This window comes from Microtus pennsylvanicus, chromosome 4, assembly GCF_037038515.1.
Source record: "Microtus pennsylvanicus isolate mMicPen1 chromosome 4, mMicPen1.hap1, whole genome shotgun sequence".
NCBI lineage: Eukaryota > Metazoa > Chordata > Mammalia > Rodentia > Cricetidae > Microtus > Microtus pennsylvanicus.
In genome coordinates, this window is record NC_134582.1 from 89,039,261 (window position 1) to 89,060,219 (window position 20,959).

General features: G+C 44.9%; 1 protein-coding gene across 15 annotated transcripts in view; it reads right to left on the reverse strand.

Annotated features, from left to right (window-relative positions):
- The window catches only part of Phactr1 (phosphatase and actin regulator 1), a 438,973-nt gene that overhangs the window by 51,911 nt on the left and 366,103 nt on the right, over positions 1-20,959 (reverse strand). For all 15 annotated transcript variants that reach the window (XM_075969812.1, XM_075969805.1, XM_075969815.1 and 12 more), the window contains one exon: positions 7,172-7,493. In XM_075969812.1, coding sequence (XP_075825927.1) covers positions 7,172-7,493 — 322 coding nt within the window. The remainder of the gene's footprint in view (positions 1-7,171; positions 7,494-20,959) is intronic.

Sequence of the window (20,959 nt, forward strand, 5' to 3'; positions counted from 1 at the left end):
CTTTTGGAAGAACCAGTTAAAGCTAGAAACACTATGTGTGGGTGGCACTTAAGGGTGAGTTTATATCTTGAGATCAAAGAACTAGCCTGAAATAGGAGGTTGATAAACCAGGCTTCCAAGAAGCAGGGGTAAACGTTGAGCCAGAAATGCATGATATTGAAGCTCTTGTCCAGGGGCAAGGGATATCTTCCCCTCAAAATACACTGCATGTAAGGATGTACACCCTTCCCTCTACAAACAAAACACAACTTCAAATCCACGCCAATTTCTCAGCAAGTCACACTGAGACCTTGCGAATTTCATTCTGCGAAGGCAGTAAGTCATGTCTGCTATTTGCCATAGGGCACTGAGATTTGAGGGTGAAACATTACAAACGTTGGCTGATGCAGTCAGTATAGATGTCATACAGGTAAGGCCGAGGGACACTGTGGGACTGCTCAGTTAGGACCAAATATTATTCTTTAGAATTCCCCATGACCTTGAGACAGTACGAAGCAAAGTAACCAATGCCATGAAATGGATCTGCCCTAGGGTTAGAAGCTGAACTGGGCGCTTTGAAAGGTTCAAAAATAATCACGAGTTCATAAACTTTTAGAGATGGAAGGGATTTTGGGGGTATGATGCAATGTTCAATTTCTTGTGTCCAATTTAAACAGGATTCCTTTTTCATTATTCTCAATAAGCAACAATTTCATCCTAGTTAACATGTAAAAGCGAAAAGGGATTGTACAAACAAATACTAAGTTATGTGTCTATACTTACTGATATTTCAAACAAAACATTGTATCCTTCGAGACAAATTTCCCTGTAGCTCTGGCTATCCTGGAACTTCCTACGCAGCTGAGGATGACCTTGAACTGACCTTTTAGTTCCACCTCTGGGAGCTGTGATTATGAACTGCTCTTAGTTTCGTGTAGTGCTGGGGGATTGAACCCAGGTCTTTATTGATGCGAGGCAAGCACTCTACCCACAGAGCTAGATCCCTAGCTCCGTGATTTATTTCTGTGTGTCTGTTGCAATGACTGGCATTCGGTGCTCAATGGGTGCTGCCAGCAATTGCAGATTACAGGACTGTCCTAGGGTAGGTCAACTATGCTTACTCCAGACTGTCTGTGTTAAAACACGTCTGCCTCATATTTGAGCTGAGGTAGAGCCATTCTGTTTCTAATAACCTTCATATTAGTAATAATAACTTACTCCAATATATATGGGATAGTTATTGATTAGGACAGGTCCTAAGCATATGGCATAGCCTTTTGTATAGCATATTGCATAGGTACACTAGTAAGACCACTGGACTCTTGCTGGCAGGATACTTTATCATTTGGTGACTGTTGTTCTTCCTCCCCCCTTTCCTGTTTTTTTCTCCCTGATACAGGTTTCACTGTGCGGTACAGGCTGGATTTGAACTTGTGATCTCCATGTGGTTTTCAGGTTTCCTGGGCTCTTCTGTATGTGTGATTACAACCCCATATTGTCACTCTATCCTCATTTTCTATGATCAATCTTCTAAAAACTTCAAGTGTCAACTGCCAACTTTACACCTTCATATGGAAAGCTTCATTTACCCATTTGGAGAGCGTAGGAGAGCATATACTACTACTTCCTCTGAAGTGACTAGATTGTTTTTCCACATCATTTGGCCACACTTCCCTTTTAGCTGTCAGAGAAGACTATCCCGCCGCTGCCCCCCCCCCCCCCCCGTGTGGGAGAATTGTCTGTATTCTGTCAATCATGTTTTAAATAAATGCTGATTGGCCAGATAGGAAGTATAGGCAGGAAAACCAGACAGGAAGTAGAAATGATGCAATGAGAACAGGAGAATTCTGGGAAGGAGGAAGTTGATTCCTCCCTCTCCTGCCCAGATCACCGAAGCAGCAGGATGTGATCTGCCCCACTGAAAAAAGGTACTGAGCCACATGGCTAACACAGATCAGAAAAATGGGTTAATCAAGATGTGAGAGTTAGCCAGTGAGAGGCTAGAGGTAATGGGCCAATCAGCTTATAATTTATGGAGACCTATGTGTGATTTTCTTTGGTGCCTGCCAGCTATAGGGTATGAGGTGGGACAGAAACCTCAAGAAGCAGGTTCCCCCTTCATGTTACACCCTCCCACAACTGCTGAGAATCCTGTGGTCAGCACTGCTCCCACTCTGTTCCCTTCACAGATGGGCTCACACAGTCTGACCTCCCAGGGAGTCTAGGCTCTGCTGAGACCAGCTCTGCTGTCTTCATCCTCTTCCCAGCACCAGGCAGAAAAACTGCTTCAGCACCAGCTATCCAGCAAAGAATTTTTGGAGGATCTTCTCATGTCTAGGGGCTATGATTAGAATGTGCTTCCCCAAACCCATGCACTAGAAACCTAACCCCCAGTGCAGCCGTGCTGAGATGTGGTTAGATCACAAGGACCCTGCTTCTGTGAACAGATTATCATGATCATGGTGGGAGGATCCTGATCAGGAGAGTACATTCATTATAAAGCAGATATAGCCCTACTTCTCCCCCTTGGCTGCTCCCACCCTCTCATTTTCCAGCTTGGGATGACACAGAGAGGAGGCCATTGCTGGATGCTGGCACCGTGGTCTTGGGCGCTCCATTGCTGGAGCTAGGAAGGAATATGTCTGTGTCGTTTGGATCACCCAGTCTGTGGTACTCGAACGGCATCCCCTGGCAAACGTGTACGTAAACTGCTGGGTGGGCCCCACACTCTCTTTGAGGACAGTGCTGGGGCTGGGGAGAAGGGGCAGGTGCTAGGGTAGGAGAGGCCTGCAGCCACACGGGTGAGTACAACAGAGGTCAGGGAGAGGGAGGGTCAGGAGCAGGGGCCAGGGCAGCCGATGCAGACATCTCCACACCGCCGCAGAGTGGGGAGGATTTGCTGACAGTCGGATGTGGGGGTCGCCATGGATGACCCTCTATTTCTGTGTGAGCAACGCTAGGTACGAACATGCCTTTAATCAAGGGAGAAAAGTCTTCTTTAAAAGCACAGCCCCTTGAGGATCTTTCTAGAATCCCTTCATATCCCACTTCATTTTGCCAACAGGAAATGAGAGTGCAGAGATCATTGAATGGATTGACCTCAAAAAAAGTGAGCAACTGACAGAAAGCAAAAGTTCAAGTTCTAGAATGAATGCCAATTAAGACTGCAGAGCTTTCTGTAGAGAGGAAAAAAAAAAACCCTGCACAATGTTTAAAATGGTAAAACATCACTTTTTAAAAAGACTTGAACAACCCATGGGGGGGGGGGAAATAAAGACCATGTAATTCAAAGAAACTGACACACACACACACATACACCCTCCAACAAGATCGGACCAAATCCATTTCCAATGTGCCTTTTAGAGGCACTGAAGAAAAATTTTATGTGCTACATAATTTTGCTTAATGCTCACTGCCATTTATTGGACATTTATGGTATGTTGTGCAATGATCTGACTGATTATGTCATTCGATCTTCACAAAGAGCCCGAATGAGGCTGGTCTGCTCGTGTTCTCCTGGTTTTATGGATGAGGAATGAAAGCCCATCGAGGCTATGTAGCACACTTTGGGTCACACTGATAATAAGCAGTGTGGCTAAGCTACAAATCCTGATTCTACACCGCACTCACTCAACTGTGAGATGGGATAAGTACGAACCCTCTCTGGGACTGGGGATAAATAGAGACCATGCATGTTTCTAGTTCTTTGTGCTCTGTGTGCCTAGCTCCAAACCTAATGAGCCTAAACTATAAATAAACTCTGTTGGCAGGGTCAGGTGAGTAAAAATCTGAAAAGATTCAAGGTCATCTCGGAGGAACACACACAAGATGTCAGGAGGTCTAGAGAAGCCCTTTACGTAGAGAACACCATGGCTGTCTTGAGACATTTGAAAGCATATCCTAGGAAAGGAAGACCAGAATTGAGGCGAGGGAAGTCCGTGTTACACTGGGACACTGTTATAATTTAATGAAGCCATGTCTAGAATGGGAACACTGTCTTGGAACTCATCAAGATCCCCATGCAGAGACTGGACAATGGACAGGAATGCACGGTAGACATGGGATCAGTTGCCTATGCTGCCTTCGAGTTCCCTTTCACAAGCACGACGGACGACTGTTTATAGAAAAGTAGGTGTCAAAACCCAAGGTTGCTTAATTCCTCATTTGATTTCCACAGCGATACATCTTCAGGATTAGAGCACAGTTCTGGAACGATGCTCTACAGGGGACTTCCTAGTAGGTCTCGGGGGTAGTGACAAAACTACTGTGGGAAGGCCCACGGCTCTTCACAAGTACAGTGCTGTCATGTTAGTAAAAGTTCTTCTTACGGTGTCATGTGGGATACCTGGGAGCTGCCAGGTAGGTAGAGAGGATTCCTATGCTGGGAGACTTGGACAGGAGAAGACGGACATCATGTTGGGAGTTTCGGGTAGTGAAAGGGTGGGAAGCATTGCCACAGACAACAGTTCTTTTGTTACTGGACAAAGTGGTCCATGACCTTGATCTGCACTCAGATCCTTCTCCAACTCCCAGGAGACAATGCGGATGCTTAAAAAAAATCTCTCCAATTTGTATTTATTTGGCAAGAGGATTTTTCTCTCTCAGGATGAGTGGTCTTGTCAGAATGATAGATATATTGATTCTCTTTGTCCTGCTGCTGTCTGAGGGGAGCCTAAGTGTTAGCCTGGGTGACAGCTGAGGAGGCACGAGGAGGTGGCAGGGCCCAGGGTGGTACAAAGTGTGCAGATAGTCCCACTCTTCTTTATCCCGGCCTTCTCTTTTTTGATTCATTTTATTGAAGAGCCCAATTCAGTGAAGGACCTACCATCGTTCTAAACTCAATTGAAACATTCCATGAATTCCTACTGAGACTGTAAAATGGCGTGTTTGAATGAAGATACATTAAGTAATATCCTAATAATCTATTTCCGGTATCTCTGTTTAGATAATCAAAATTCATCTGAGTCATAAAATCCTAAACCCTGAATGGTGGTCACAGGAGCACAAAAGTCCCAAGGACCCATGTGATGAAGGCAAGGACTAAAGTCTTAAGGAAAGAGTCACAGGACGGAGCTAGGGGACATGGAGTAGTGGGACCCAGGCTTGACTCAACCTACTGCACAGGACACTGATTTCCAAAATATGTTTGTGGAAATAACAGTTCTAAGATTCACTCTTACTGTGTATAAGGGTTTTCCTGTGTGTAAGCAGCACATGTATGTCTGGGGCCACAGAGGCCTAAAGGGGGCACCAAATCCCTGGAACTGCAGCTACAAACAATTGTGAGCTGCCACGTGGGTGCTGGGAACCAAACCTAGGTCCTCTGCAAGAGCAGCCACTGCTTTTATCCACTAAGCCATCACAGCAGCTCCTGAAGCAATGGCTTTTCCTTTTTTATTTTTTTGAATTTCCAATCTGTCACAAATGGATATTTTCATAAAATATAATCATTTTTTTTAAGAGATGAAGCCTTTTAATTTCAACAAACAAACAAAAAGATATCGTCTATTTGCTATAGAAGTATTGAAAAGTGTATTCTTAATTTCTTCAGTGTGGGTACAAATGGGTAATGAGCATTTAGTGAGCATCCTTTGAGTTGGTGGCAGTGGGGAACTTCCTCAACCTTTCCTAGTTTCTTGACTCAGTTTCCCTAGTGATGGACATGGTTGGCAGTGCGCATGTGTGGTATATTTCAAGGTGTCATTCAAAAATTAAGCTATGATTGCCCTCATTAACAATACTGCTAGTTGGAACCAATGGCAAAGGATCAACTGTAATTTTGTTGGTTTTCTTTGGCAACATGGAGAGTATTATGAGAAAGCAATCAAGCCAGAATTGTTAGAGGGAACAGCTTCCTTTGGAGGTAGCTATTTCCCAACACACATCCCTTGGCTAGGAAGTAGAAAGGTCAACTTTTGTTTGGCTCTCCACTGTAGCAGCCCACAAAGTCTCCAGAACACAGTTTTCCCATCTGTATTTCTCAATAGACAGCCATCACTATCCTTGGCGATATAGCCCCTCACCTCAGATGGAAATACTCTCTCCTTGTTATTAGGGAGCTTGGTCAAATAGTGTGCATCGGAGTCATTGAGAAATCCCAGACATCCCTTTGGCACAGAGGTCCTGGCATATCTGTCAGAAGCAGTGTCAGGGATGAATGATCTCCCTTAGTGGAAGGCAGACTGCAGACCTGAGTCAGGGATAGAATTCTTTGCAGGCCTCCCAGAGACGCATCCGGGGGCACTTTCTGGCGAAGGATGGGTTATACCAGTGGCTCCCACGCATATCCCTGGACTCCAGTGCTCTGCTTCCTCCTTCTTCACGCTTGTAATCTGCTTACCCCGTCCTCCCCTCCTGCCAGTTCTCATCACTTAAACCATTTTCAGCATCATGGAGTTGCCACAAAATTAAAAATAAGCCATAGAGTATGGAATATAAAATTATTCTCTCCCTGTTTGCCCATATCAGGGCAGGTGAGCCCACTAGTAATGGTCACACGTGTATATTATTTCTCAAAATGGCAATGTTTAGAGAAACAATATGGTCTACTGGGGATATGTATACATGCCACTCCTTTGTGTGTGTGTGCAGGTCAGGGGTGTCACTCTCAGACACCTCCTTCTGTCTTCTGAGACAGGGTGTCACTGGTCTGAAACTTGTCATGTGAATTAGGCTAGCTGGCCAACAAGCCTCAGGGATCTACCTGGCTCTGTTGTCTCACTACTGGGACTGCAAGCTTGTACCATTATGCCTGGCCTTTATCTACACAGATCTGAGGATTGAACTTGGATTCTTATGCTTGCAAGGCTGCTTCTTACACACTCCTCATCTTTTTAAAAAATTAAATGTGCTTACTCAGTACTTTGACAACGGACATATACTATTTCCCCCATTTTTTGTGTTTTGGGAGTTGAGACAGGGTTTCTCTGTGTAGCTTTTGGAGCCCGTCCTGGAACTTGTTCTGTAGACCAGGCTAGCCTTGAACTCACAGAGATCCACCTGCTTCTGCCTCCCAAGGGCTGGGATTAAAGGTATATGCTACCACTACCCAGCTAACCCTTTTTAATACTCAGATTTGACATGACTTTACTCTCAAGCCTTTTTCTGTTCTTCGAAGGGAAAGGAATGAGGCTTTACACTCTCTAATCCCCTGCCTGCCCCCCCTCCCAAGCAGTCACTTTCCCACTGTTACCTTTCCAGCCTCTGCATGGTCATAGCAAGTGTCTTGTTGAGCTCATCGATCATCCTGCAGCCTGAGGGGTGCATGGGCAAGGTGCCAGTAGAGGACGGGAGGTGCTGGCCATGGCTGCCATACTGCAGTTGGTGCTGCATCTGGGATGGCAGGACAGTGTGGTGGTGCTGGGCCACGGCCTGCTGGCTGCTCTTCTGGGCTGCGTAGGATGCCAGGGAGAGCTCTGGCCCTCCGACAGGCATACAGATCAGGACTTTCTTTGGAGGTAGCGGAGGCGACAGTTTCACTGGCAGACAAGGCAATTTCACAGGGGCGCCAGGATCTGCGGCAGAAGGAGGGTAAGAAGAAGATGTGAGTTGGGGGAGGGCATTAAATGAAACCCAGAACGTCATGTGTTTGCACTTTGGGACCACAGCCTCCTGGAGGGTGGATGCTATTCAGTTTTCTGGCCAGACTACTCTGGCACCTGGATAGAATGAGAGATGGGTCTCAGAGTCCATCAGTCAAGGCTTCTCAGAGACCCAGGTAAGATGGCATCAGGAAAGCATGTGCCATGGAAACAGGAGCTGAGAAAAAAAAGAAAAAAAAACCTTTCCCAGGATCTACCACAATGACTACGCATTTGCCACTGTTAAAGTAACATATGCTTTCAGCTGGCAGGGTCTAACTTGCCTACACCGACACAGGACAGAAGTCCATACTCTGTTCAAGTCTCTCCCTGCAAGTGACCATGCTGCCGTTCTTGATTCCTTAGCTCTCACTGGGAAGCTGCTTTGTAAGGCTCAGTGACTGCAGAGCCTGACGCGGGCACACCAAGGAGGGGTGGGGTGTGAGCATTGTTGCTGGGCTGGTGGGTCCACTCACAACCAACTGTGGTTCAAGCTGTACCCTTAAGGGACTAAAGAGTTCATCGTACACACCACACACATACACCTGAAGGTAATTTTACATTTTCCCAATAACTTCGGTCATGAACAAAAGGTTGCACACAGCAAACCATCAGAAAGTGGCCCCTTTGGTGAGGCTTAGAAACCACTGCTTGGAGAAAGCCGAGGGAGGAAGATTACAAGTTGAACCCATCTTGGGCTACAGAGTAAGCTCCCGTCTCAAAACAAAACAAAAACAAACTCAAGAGCTTGGTGGATTCAGAAAGACAAATACTGTAGATTTTTTTCTCATACAGGAACCCTAGATTTTAATTTTTATGTATGTGTGAGTCTGTACGTATGTGATGTGGTGAACAGGTGTGTGACTGTGTGTGCATGTGAGTACATGTTTATGGGCCTGAGTGTGTATTTGTGGGTGTGTATAGGTGTGTACATGTGTTTTATGAAATGAAAAAGGGTACTATGAGAGGGAAAAACACTTTGGGGAATAGGAAGACATAAAAGGGAGGCTAATACAATATATAGTATATGGCAGGCAAACACAAGGGAGGCTACTGGAAGAGGGGGGCAGTAAGCAGGGAGCAGGGTATTGGGGAGGGGAGCAAGGGAAAAAGGTCAACAAAAGCGAAGTATATTTAAAAATTCTGTAATTAAACCCATTACTCTGTATGCTAGTTTTAAAAAGTAATTAAAACAAACAAACAATCAACAGTAACCCCTGTCCTCCCAAGGACTGGGGATGTGGCTTGCTGGCTCTGGGCTCCACACCCAGAGCCAGCAATACCAAACTGAGAACAAACACCAAACCAAACACTGAAGAGTGTCACTTGTCTCATCATGGTGGCACTCAGGACAATGTATTTTAGAGTAGAACCAAGCCCTCGGTTCTGTGACAGAGTCATTAAAACTCCCTAGACAGTCCACATTAAGATGGGTCAGGGTCAGACAAACTCTCAGAGAGCATTCTGGGAGAGATCTTGTAGTTCTCTTGCTTAGTATTCCCTGAATTCATCTGGTCCGGGAGGGGGGGGGGCTGAGCTTGTCTAGGGGAATCACGTTCAGAAGGGTGTGCCACGGAGGTGTCTTCTTGCCACGGTCCTGACCACTGATCTTTGGAGTCCCCAATTTCTCTTCACCCAGTGTTTGTTTCCTTCCACCTAATTTATACTGGAGTACAGACAGGACGAGGCTGCCCCCCCAGTTTAAAACTGAGGACTCCCTTAGGCTGCCTGCTGCTTGACACAGCCCTTCAGACCCACACTTAAGTAGTCTGCTCTGAAAAAGAACGTTTCCTAGGGTACCCAGAAAGCCTCTGGGCAGAGTTACTTCAATAGCCTCTCTTCACTCTCCTCCCTCGGTATCCCACAAATTCAGGTCTCCCCCTCAGCTTGCTCTGCCAAGCGGCTTTTCTGCTCACTCATCATCTCATGCAAGCTGCTGAGGTCTTCCTCAGCCTCCTCTGGGTTCCTTCCTCTTAGCACACTGTCTGCCAAGGAACAGGAAGTAAGAGCTTATGGCTCCCTGCCTCTCCTTGGGACCCAGTGGTCTGTCCTCAGCACAACCCCTGTATATACCCTCTATTCCCAACTTCCGATGTCACTGACTACGTGAGGTTTCCGTACCTTGGGTCTTAGTATAGTTTTTTCCTGTGGTTTGGAATATTCTGCTATGTCGTCTTGGCCAATTCCTATTCTGCCTTCCAGATTTAACTCACAAAAAAAAAAAAAAAACTCTCCCAAATTCTCCTGGCTCATTTTATTGTGCTTTCCCTCTATACAGAGAATACACACTGAGTTGACATTAACAATAACAACAGTAATGATGGTGACAGACATTTCAGTCAAGCTCAGATCAAGTTGCTCTTATCTGAAATGCTTGGAACCATTAATATTTCAATATAGACTCTTCTAGATTTTAGAATATGCACATATACACACATGTATTGAGGATGGGGCCCAAGTGCAAACATGATATCCTTTCAAGTTGCATATATACCTTTATAGAGAGAGCAGGATAACGTCGTAAATTTTAATTAAGATTTGTTTTACAATTATGAATGTATCTGGGTGTGACTATTGCATGTGTGTATGGGTGCCCTCTGGGATCAGAGGTACTGGATCCCCTGAAGCTGGAGTGGCAGGTGGTTCTGAGTCACTCCATGTGGGTGCAGGGAATCGAACCTGTGTCTCCTGCAAGGGCAGTGTGCTCTTTTAATTTGTGAGCCATCCCTCCAGTCCAGTTTCAGAGATTTTAAATAACACTGTACATGAAACAAGTTCCTACACAAATGGACCATCAGGCTGGATCACATCTGCACTAAAAATGTTCGATTCTCAAACATTTCCAATTTCAGAGGTCTAGACGAGGACTATTTCACCTAGGCCATGCTTACTAACCACAAGCCAGACACCGCTGTTCTAAGTGATTGCCATACAATAACCAACTTAATCACCACTTCCTGTGCATGTAACTGCCTGCTTGGCCAGAGGACAGCAAATGGGTTTAACTTAAAGCATCCTTACCATCTTGTTCCATGCCCTGCTGGTCTGACCAAAGGAGCAAAACACAATTTTTCCGCATATTTTTCTGGTTTGCTAAGATTACTGACTCCCTTTCTTAAGTTAAAAGTTAATTTGTGTGTGTGTGTGTGTGTGTGATGTGAGGAGGGGGACGTGTGTGTACCACAGCACAGGCATGGAAGTCAAAGAGCCACTTTGCGGAGCCAGTTCTCTCCTTCCACCTTTACGTGGGTTGTGGTGATCGAACTTGGGTCTTCAAGCTTGCATGGTTGGGAGGCAAGTGCCTTTACTTGCTCAGCCACTTTGCCAGTCCGGAAACCTTTAAATTAAAGAGTATTTCTTCAGGATTATTGACGAGTGCATAAAATAATATTGTTTGAGGTATGAAAAAATAAACTTTCTGAATGAAAAGTGGTGTTCCCCCACTGTGGAGCAGATGCAGCAAACGGCAGCACGCTTCTGCTCGCTCTGCGCCTGGCCCCTGCGGCAGAGCAGTTACGCATGCTCCATTGCTGAGCTGACCCTCTGCGGTGCCAGCTGCCTGCGGCATTCTCAGGGAATCCTGAGATGTGATGGATCTGAAGGGAGCTCAGCCTCAGGAAGGGAGAACAAGCACACACACACACACACACACACACACACACACACACACACACACACACTTGTTTTTTACACATTTAAGCAAACACCTTTTTTTTTATTTTTATTTTTTCCCAAAACAGGGTTTTACTGTAACTTTGGAGCCTGTCCTGGAACTAGCTCTTGTAGACCAGGCTATCCTCGAACTCACAGAGATCTGCCTGCCTCTGTCTCCCAAGTGCTGGGATTAAAGGCCTGCACCACCACGGCCCATCAGTAAACACCTTTTTTCAAGGTATAATGAAATATGAAATAAAATCTAAACAGAAAAAAACCCACGACACCAGCAACTGAAGTTAAAGTAATTTACATATAAATACTGGAAAAAGAACTGGCTCCAAAATTTAATTTTTAAAAATATTTTTCTTTCAGGGTACCAGCTTCTCAAAGTTGTGTCTCATCGGCCTCACTGGAAGGCTTGGCAAAGACTCGCTTGTAAGCCTCACCTCCAGAGCTTAGTTACTGAGGGTCGCAGATGGAGTCTCCCTGGAAACAAGTGTCCAGAGATAGATCACTCACGTCAATGGGGACCACACTCGGCAAGCATGTCACAAGTTACAGGGCTAAGAAGCAGAACCCAAACTTCTGGAGCTAAAAAATGTTAAGGTGCATGGCTCCATGAAAACATTGGTAGCTTTAGCAAAATGCACAACCCTCTCCTCAATGTTTCATTTCTTAGTCTGCAAGATGGGATGAATCGCCCTGTCACATGACTTGTGGACATTTTTAAGATATGGAAACTGGGCGGCACGGTGCCCAGGAGATATGAACTATTGTTCTTGTTATTACCCTCATCATCGATGAACATTTTCCATAGGAAGGCCCTCTACTCAAGGTTGGCCTAGGACACTCCCAGGTCCTGGACCTTCCTCCAGCCCAGTACATAACCACAATTCATTCTTCTTGACTTGTTGCTGATACTGTTTGCAGTGGACAGCTGTGATGGGTTGATCAAATCTCGGGGAGTGTGGTCATTTCCTCACCCACCTTCCTGGCCATCAGGACCTGAGCCTGGTACATAGATGCTCAATATTGTTCCGTTTTCTTCTCATCATGTCTATAGGTCTGTGGGAAAAGGTGGTACATGGCATCCAGCGTCTCTTCCACTAATGAGGTCCAAATCAAAGTGTAGTCTATATCTAAATGGGCCTGAGAATGGCCCTCTAAGACACTTTCTCAATTCTGTCCCCCACCAGGTGACGTGAGAATGCGTCAAGGCTTCTCTGAGGAGATGTAGCTAGCTGCTACTCTGAGAGGACTCATTGAGCTGGCTGGCTTCTGGAGGCTTCTGCTACAGGCTGGGGGTGGAGCCCAACTTGTGAAACCACTGCTGGCAGAGAACTCAGAAAAGCTGGGCTCGAGTTCTAGCTATATCATCAAGAACTGTGCTGAAGCCATTCAATGCTCCCCGGCCTCAGTTTTCTCATCTGTGGAAGGGCTCTATGGACGACTATACAGGTTTACTGCCAGGGGTAAACAGGTTAATAGATGAAGCCCTCCTGTTAGACACTGAGGGAATAAGAGGGTTACAGGTCAGTCGGAGGCCTGAGCTGACACAGGGCTGAGTCACCTCTGGGAAAGGAACATCTTCCACAAGGAAGTTCTGCCTAATTTTACAAGGTCTCCATACAAGTGAGCAGTGGGCAGAGGGTCTATGATAAAAGACCCCCAGCAAAGTCCTTGATGTGCCATAGGAATTCCTCAACGGAGCCCTGACTCTGCAGTAAACAGCATAATGCATTAGCTGCCTCACCCACAGTCTGCTTTGGAGGTCAGCTACTGTATGACCTTACTCTTAGAAATGCATTGTTTGCAGTGTTGCTATCAGGAATTTTTGTCAGGCCTCTGAAAATCCACCAACGCGGATGCTTCCCAGCCCGAGGTGGGATGATGGGAGTCAAGTAGGCCCTGGAGGGTGCACTACCCTTATCGGCAAGCAAGAGGAAGTTTGGGTAGTGCTTAGAAAGAGGAGCTGTCACCTATGGTCCAGTGGTTCCGACATCCATTGCACCTCCTGCTATAAAAAGCTAGCGGGACAGAATTAGGAGCTGAGAGCTTGGACTTCAGTCTCACTAGCTAGGAAAACTCAGGGATAAAATTGCTTCTCATACTTGGATAGCGACGGACTGAATCAATCCCTTCGCATCTACTAATATGTGGCGCTCATCCGTTTAGCTGGAGGACACGCTCTGCCTCTGGCATTCGTGATGACAGAACTGGGGCTGCCGGAAGACGTGGTGCTGCCGGCTCACTCGTTTCTGTAGCCAGACTGATTGAGATGCAGCGTATTCATCAGGCTGTCTCTATTGATGGAGTGGAAGAGGCAAAAATGACCAGTTCCAGGAACATGGACAATCAACTCAAACTGTGAGTGTCACAGAGCCTTAAAATCCACAAGAGGGTCGTACTTCCGACACAACAGCTCTGGCTGATGAGTTCAGACAAAGAAATGAAGATGGGAGAGGATTTCTGTCATCAGTTCTCTTGATGGAGGACTCCAGGCCCTGAATGTGAATCAAGATCCCTAGTCCAAAAACCTGAAAGGCTCACACATCTTAGATATCCCATACCTGGTCTTATGTGATGGATCAGAGTAAAAACGCATGCTCACAGAAAATGCTATATACAATTACCCACAAGCTATGCATATGTGGTATATATGGAAAAATAAATTCTGTAATTCTGTCTGGACTCTATAACCAAGATGATTCACTATATCACATAAATGAAAATATTACAAAATCTCAAATACTCCCCAAATCTGAAGCACTCCTGGTCCCAAGTGTTTCAAAGAAAGGGCATCCAAGCCACCCACTTCCAGTCTCTTTTCAGATAACTACCGATGAACTTTTAGATGGGCACCTGATGTGTAATTACTGTACTGATGTGTAATTACTGGTGTGTGCACAGTGTTAATTTACAAAGGTGCCAGAAGAATTTCTCCGTCATTTGTCACCTGGTTTCAGCACGTTAGATGCTCTGATCTCCTTTTGGAGATACAAGTTAGAAAACTTGTAGAAACCCCAAGACATAAGAAATCTGTGAGACATGCACTTAGTACTTAAATTATAGGCCTGTATCATTGTTCCCCTTGCCCGAATGAGAGAGCTCACCGGAACATCATCACTTTCTTCAACACAGTAGCCTACCCCAGGGGCTTCATGGTAGCCTGAAATCTTACTTTGGTCAAAGAGAAAATATTCTGACTGACCTTTTGTAAGGCCATTGATGCAGAAGGAAGTGTACCACATTCAATGCCCCATAGCAGGCCAAAATATGGTAATGACAGCTGTGTCAGGCATTTGTAATCAATACATCCAGAAACCTTCCAGAATCCCGAAATTGAAGGCCATCATAGCAGACGCCACCAACAACAAATAAATTTGGTTTGAACCCTCTCTTTCTGAATACTTCATTCTCAAATTTACTTTTCCCAATAGTGTCTTGGGAGGATTACAGTGAAGACCATATTTCATTGAAAAGACTTGATGGCTAGCAGATAAGGGTCATTTACCCACTGAGCCACGCGGGCATGCCACCCTTGCAGGACATGCAATTTAATTAGATTCTTTTTAATAGAGTTGCCAATAACAGCCAGGTGACTCCTCTCCAAGAATTACCACTGAAATAAAGGCATTCATGCCAACAAATGCATACTGAGAAGGTGTGTAATTCTTTTGCTAGACATTACAAATCACCTATATAAAAACACATGATACTATTCATTTTTTATAACAACGGACAAGTGTTATTGTTGGCAGAGAGATTTTGCTACAGAGTGGCATGTCTCTGAGCCTTCTCCAGGATAAGCAAACAATGTGGGAGAGGTCCAGATGTGGACAGCAGGAAGGGAAGTCCCCTTCATGTTGGGTTGTGGAAGGCTATTATATGTGAGAGAGGATTTGATGAAAACCACATTCATCAGGATGAGCAAGACCATGCCCCTTTCATCCCAGAACACTAGAAACAGAAGATGCAGCCACAGGGAATGCCGCTTTAAATTTGGAACAGACAGAAGAAAGTACTACATAGAGAATGCAGGCATCTACTATAAGGGAGGATATTCAAGGGGAAGCTACATATTAATTCTAACAATGGATTCAAAGAGATTTTATGTAGAGAAAACCAAGAATCGTTTCCACTCATCTCTAGCCTTGACTCTCAGGTTTAGCACACTGATTCCTAAAAGGCCTCAGCAATGGGGGCCCTTTGTTTCCCCAAAGTGGGCATCAGTGGGACACACATAGCAGGGAACACAGCGAACTAAATTCTCACCTGCATGAAACCTACCTCTTGGACAGGTTTTTCCACGTCCAAGAGAGCTGTGGAGCAAAGAGCCGCTGCCAGTGGGCAGGTCTTGGGAACTTCAGCTATTAAAATAGGCAGAGCCTTCCTGGCTCAGATCTGTGGTACCCGTTGGGTTGTGTGTACAAACTGTGATAGGCTCCCCACTAACCTTTTGAAACTCATCCCTGCTCAGTTCACAGGCACCATGAGCAGAGCATTTCTTTCTAACAAGGCACTGTAACTCAGGTACAGCGACCGTCAAGATAGGGTCCTATTTACTGGCTGCTGCGTGGTTTGAGATGTGAGATGCAAAATCCGCCGTAGTAAACTGGTACACATAAAGGAGCAGCTACTGAAGACAGCCACTGGTGTAAGGAAAGCCGTGTGATCCCGGAATGTGCTCTAGTGTGGGAGAGTATAGGCTTTGAGGAGCGTGTACCATCTGATAACTCCTGAAAAATCAACAAGTCCACCTTTTCCCGCGTCTCCTTCACTGAAAACAAAAATCTACTTACATCAGAGTCCAATTAAGAACTGCAGGAACAAGAGTTTGCAAAAATCTAAGATGGGACCTTCGCTTTTTAAAATTATGTTTATTTTCCTCCCACCGCCATTTGGACGGGGAATGCACAGATGCTGCTAGGCTCCTTCTGTGTTGACATGAAAGCAGAGGGGTCTGTGCAGCTCCTTATGCACTATAGGAGGTGAAAAACTCGGGGCCCTTAGAGTGAGGAGCTATATTTTGTGCAAATTCCGAGTGGAGAATATATCAAGAGCATGGCTTTTAAACTTATTTGGGCTTTGTTTTAAATGGTAATTTTAATTCGCTAGCTTCAAGAAGAGATCTGAATCTGGGCCCAGCACTCAGTGTATGTGTGGCTTGTGTTGGCCAGTGTGCCAGAGTTTTGTTGGGGAGGAACTGCAGCCAGAACCCAGTCTTCCTTGTCAGTCTCGACCCACAGATGCCAGCACCCACAGTCACTGGTAACTGGTGTTGACTGCAAGGTTCTGAAGGGGGGCAGAACTGCTTAGCTCTCTTTGAGCTTTCTGGGCCTTACATTAGGGGCATCTAAGAAACCTTTCCAGTTAAGGCCAGCCCATGTTTAAAGCTTGGACTTAGCCACGGTTCATCTTGAACTTATTGACACGGACATGCCACATGGAATAGCCTAGGTGACAGACCCCCTCCCCTGGCACATACGCCATAAGATGCATCAGTATTTCTTTGCTGTAACCATCCCTGGCAGGTGCCAGGCAACTAGAGAAACCTTGGTTGGTGCACAGCTTGCAGGGACTTTCCTCTAACCAATTCAGATGGTTTACTTAACCCTGCTCCCCTTTCTGAAAACCCCACAGAGGCTCTACCTTGTTCCTGCTTCTGCTTCCTAATCGCCCTTAGGCTTTCCTCAGAGCCATATATGGGGGAGCCTAGCTTCTGTCTCTAGGGCTGTAAGGTTAGCAGGCTTGCATTTTCCGCTTGCTTGACCTAAAAGAACACAGAATACCTTCAAAGTATCAGTTACCAAGAAGTGTAAACTGTCTACCTCCATATAAGGCCTCTGTGCTATGAGCAATTTTTTCCCCATTTACTGGGTCAGAGAAAGCCCAAGTTCACAGCACCCTAATCTTTGGAAGGTGAAAGCAGAGGTGAATGCACCCAGTTGTGCAGGGCTAAAGAAGGGATCGAGGAAGGCGCAGGTAGACTGTCAGAGAGAGAGTGGGGTGGGGAGCAAATGAGGAAATAAATCTGAGAGCAACCCCACAACAAAATGCCATTATGTATCCAAATAGGACTGTAGAACAGAGAGACTACTATAAATAGGAACACTGGCTTAACGATCATTGCACCTAGTCTCATTAGACGTGCCTAAGTGCTGGCACTGGAAAATTCTACAGGGCACAGATGGTGTTCGTTAGGCAAAATTGTAGTCGCAGACACTATGCTATATTGAAATTTGCAATCACTGAAGTTTGCTGAGAGTACAGTCGTTTCTTGATGAATACTAGAAGTCTTTGCCAGAGCCACTCCGGCAGAGGCTCAGGGGCCTTACATCAAGTGGCTAGTATGTGCACAGGGCTACACACACCTCCTGTGTACGTCAAAGAAGCTACTGGTTTTGTTACAGTACCTAGCACGCTGGGAATGTTGCGGAGTACAACAGTGATCACTACGTGTTTATATTTGTATCATTTTTTTTATTATTGTTATTGGACCTTGAATTTCAGCCTTCAAAATGATGAAAAATAAATTTCTTTAAAAATATTTCTTAAAATTTATTTTATGTGTATGAGTGTTTTGCCTGCCTGCACGCATGTGTGCCATGTTTATGTCTGGTGCCTTCAGAGGTCAGAAGAGGGTGACGGATCCTCTAAAATTGTAATTGCAGATGGTTGAGAACCACTGTGTGGGTGCTGAGGACTAAATGTGAGTCCTCTGCATGTGCAACAAATGTTCTGACCCACTGAGCCATTTCTCCAGACCTGCAAAAATTAATTTTTGTTGCATAAAACATTTTGTCTATATTAATTGGTATGGCAGCCTGAGCAGACTAACGTAAGTTATGAAAATAAAGAAGTAGGTCTTCTAACTTGTTAATTGGATGTAAACACACAAAGATTAGAAACCAAGAAAGCTGGTGATTTACCAGCTGCCTAGCCACAATTGACATCTTCGTATTTTTGATCATCTTCCGTAAGAAGGAGGTAGGAATGAGAATGGTATGTATGTCAAGGACTAAAGAGTACTTAGTAAGGTTCTCAAACAATGCTAGCTGCCCAGCTGCTACCCAGATGTGATAGTCAGTCCACGAAGCCATGACATCATGAGTTACTCTTCATTCATCTGCTACATATAGGGTGCCTGCTTCTCCCTGGTTCCTCATTCAGAAGGTACTGATTAGTCATGTAACGTTTAGCGTAAGATCCCTGGTAAGGATGCTAGGGAAGCCATTGGAGGAGACTTGGGAAGGTGGGAGACAGGGTTTTGTCCTGATCACATTTTCCCTCTGGGCTCATTTGAGTAAGAACCCATTTTGAGGCTCATTCACCTTGGATCACAACACAGGCAGTGCCACTGGAGACTGTGCTTCTAGAAAGGCAAGACTTTAATACCCAACAACTCCTGACCCTGTCTCCTCTGTTACTAGGCAGGCTGATGATGGAGAAGAGAATGTGGGAGAGGAAGACAACAAGAACACAGAACGAATGAGAGCCTCTCTCCACTCTACTGAAGAACTGAGAGTTGGAAGATACACATTCCCCAAGGCCACTGATAAAGCAAATCCTACAGAAGAGAGTTCTGCATGCCACTGAGTGTGAAGTTGGATACTGCTCCCATCCAGGCTCACATTTCCTCCACATTTTGTTAGTCCACTGCCCACTTCTTTCAACCGTGCTCAGGGCCTTTCAATCGTCCAGCATTTCCTTTCAAACACACAGACAGAACAAAAGGGAGAACATACTAGCCACTCACAAGTCTTAATTTAGACTTCTGGAGTTCTTAGTTGATTAATTCCTTCTGACATGGCCCAGATGTCTCTAGAGCAATTAGTAACAGAACGGGGTTAGCAGGGCTCTTCATGGTGATGCAGACTCATTACGACTGATTGCTCATTTATGAAAATGAAGCAATGAAAATGAAATCAAATGGAGTTTAGACCTGAAAGGATAGCGCTAGCTTGACAGTCCCTAGACATCAACACCTCTCCTGATCTTATCTTGACCATATTTAAGAGACAACCACACTCAAGACAAGGCTGGAATGTATTTTTATACATGTACTCCAAACCATATGGTGCTGATGCTCATAGATCATAGAGACGTACTCAGATAGCCTTGGTCCCTCCTATGCATAGCGGACCCACCTAAGCTTCTGAGCTCACAGTGAGGTTGCCATGTTATTTCATCCATTAGATAGCTAAATAAATTAGAGGATTGATGGGGAGAGTCTTCTGGCTTGTTAATTTCATTGGTTAAATAAAGAGACTGCCTTGGCCCTTTAATAGGTAAATTAGGTAGGCGGAATAAACAGAACAGAATGCTGGGAGAAAGAAGCTGAGTGAGAGAGTCGCCATGATTCTCCCACTCCAGACAGATGCAGGTTAAGATCTTTCCTGGTAAGCCAGCTTGTGGGGCTACACAGATTATTAGAAATGGGTTAGATTAATATGTAAGAGCTAGCCAATAAGAGGCTGGAACTAATGGACCAAGCAGTGCTTAAATGAATACAGTTTTTATGTTGTTATTTCGGGGCATAAGCTAGCCAGGCGGCCGGGGTGCTGGGGATGCAGCCCCGCCGCTCATATCACAACAGAGGATGTTGTGAATTAAAAGTCTGTAGCTATTCTTGCCTATCCTTCTTCCACGCTTGTGGATTCTTGCCAGCTCATATTGCAATGATGAGAGAAGTTTTCCTGGCTCAGATAATTCCACTCAATGCTACTACTAATTCTGAGGTGCACAGCCCATAGTTAGCTTTATTGGTTTCTGAAAAACGTCTTCAACTGTTTCCTATTTATGTTCAGTCTACACAGTGACCCAGGAGGGATCTTTTTGTTTGTTTGTTGTTTTGTTTTTTAAGACTGGCCTCATTACCTAATCCTAGCTGCCTGAAACTGCCTATGTTCACTAAGCAAGTCTACGTTTAGAGAGATCTTCTTGTCTCTGCCTCCTAAGTGCCGGTTTTAAAGGTACATGCAACCCACTATGCCTGTGCTTTAAATTATCTCTAAATGACATATACTCCCTAGTTCAATGCAGATACTGCCTAAATAAATGTAACATCATGTTATTTAAGGAAATTGCAAGAAAAATCAGTCTGAACACATTCAGTACAGAATTTTTAATAAATATATTTGATCTGTGGTTGGCTGAATCACAGATACAGAACTGATGGATACAGAGGGCTGATGGAGTATATATTCATTAAACTAGCACAGAATTGTGCCCAATTTGCCTATAACTCAGTGTTCTGACTATGGCAGGCATGTTGAGCAAATATGTACACCATGGGCATGCAGGGGTTTCTTTTGCACAGGCTTGAATTCTTAAGGGGTGTTTGCTGTCCAAGGTGTAAAGGGTATATAACTTTGACTTTGTAATTCTAATCCTAGAAATACCCCATTGAAACCTTAAAAGGACATATGCAGGCTACTACAGATGCTCACTGCCCTATTTTTTACAGAAGGGAATGTAGAAGAGTCTTTAGATCTGCATCAAGCAGCTGATAAAACCACACTGTACAACAGTTGCTAACACAAGATCCAACTCATACATTGTTATGTGCAAAAAGCAGCTGGGAAGGCAGTATATAGAGTGAGTTTGATTTTTTTTCTAGACAGTGGGTAAATGCCTTAGTCAGAGGCCTTTTCCCCTTTGATTTTATGTGAATTAGAATGTTGAGACATTAAACCGATGTGTTAAATAGTTCTTAGAGAGACAACGGCCCCTTTACACCA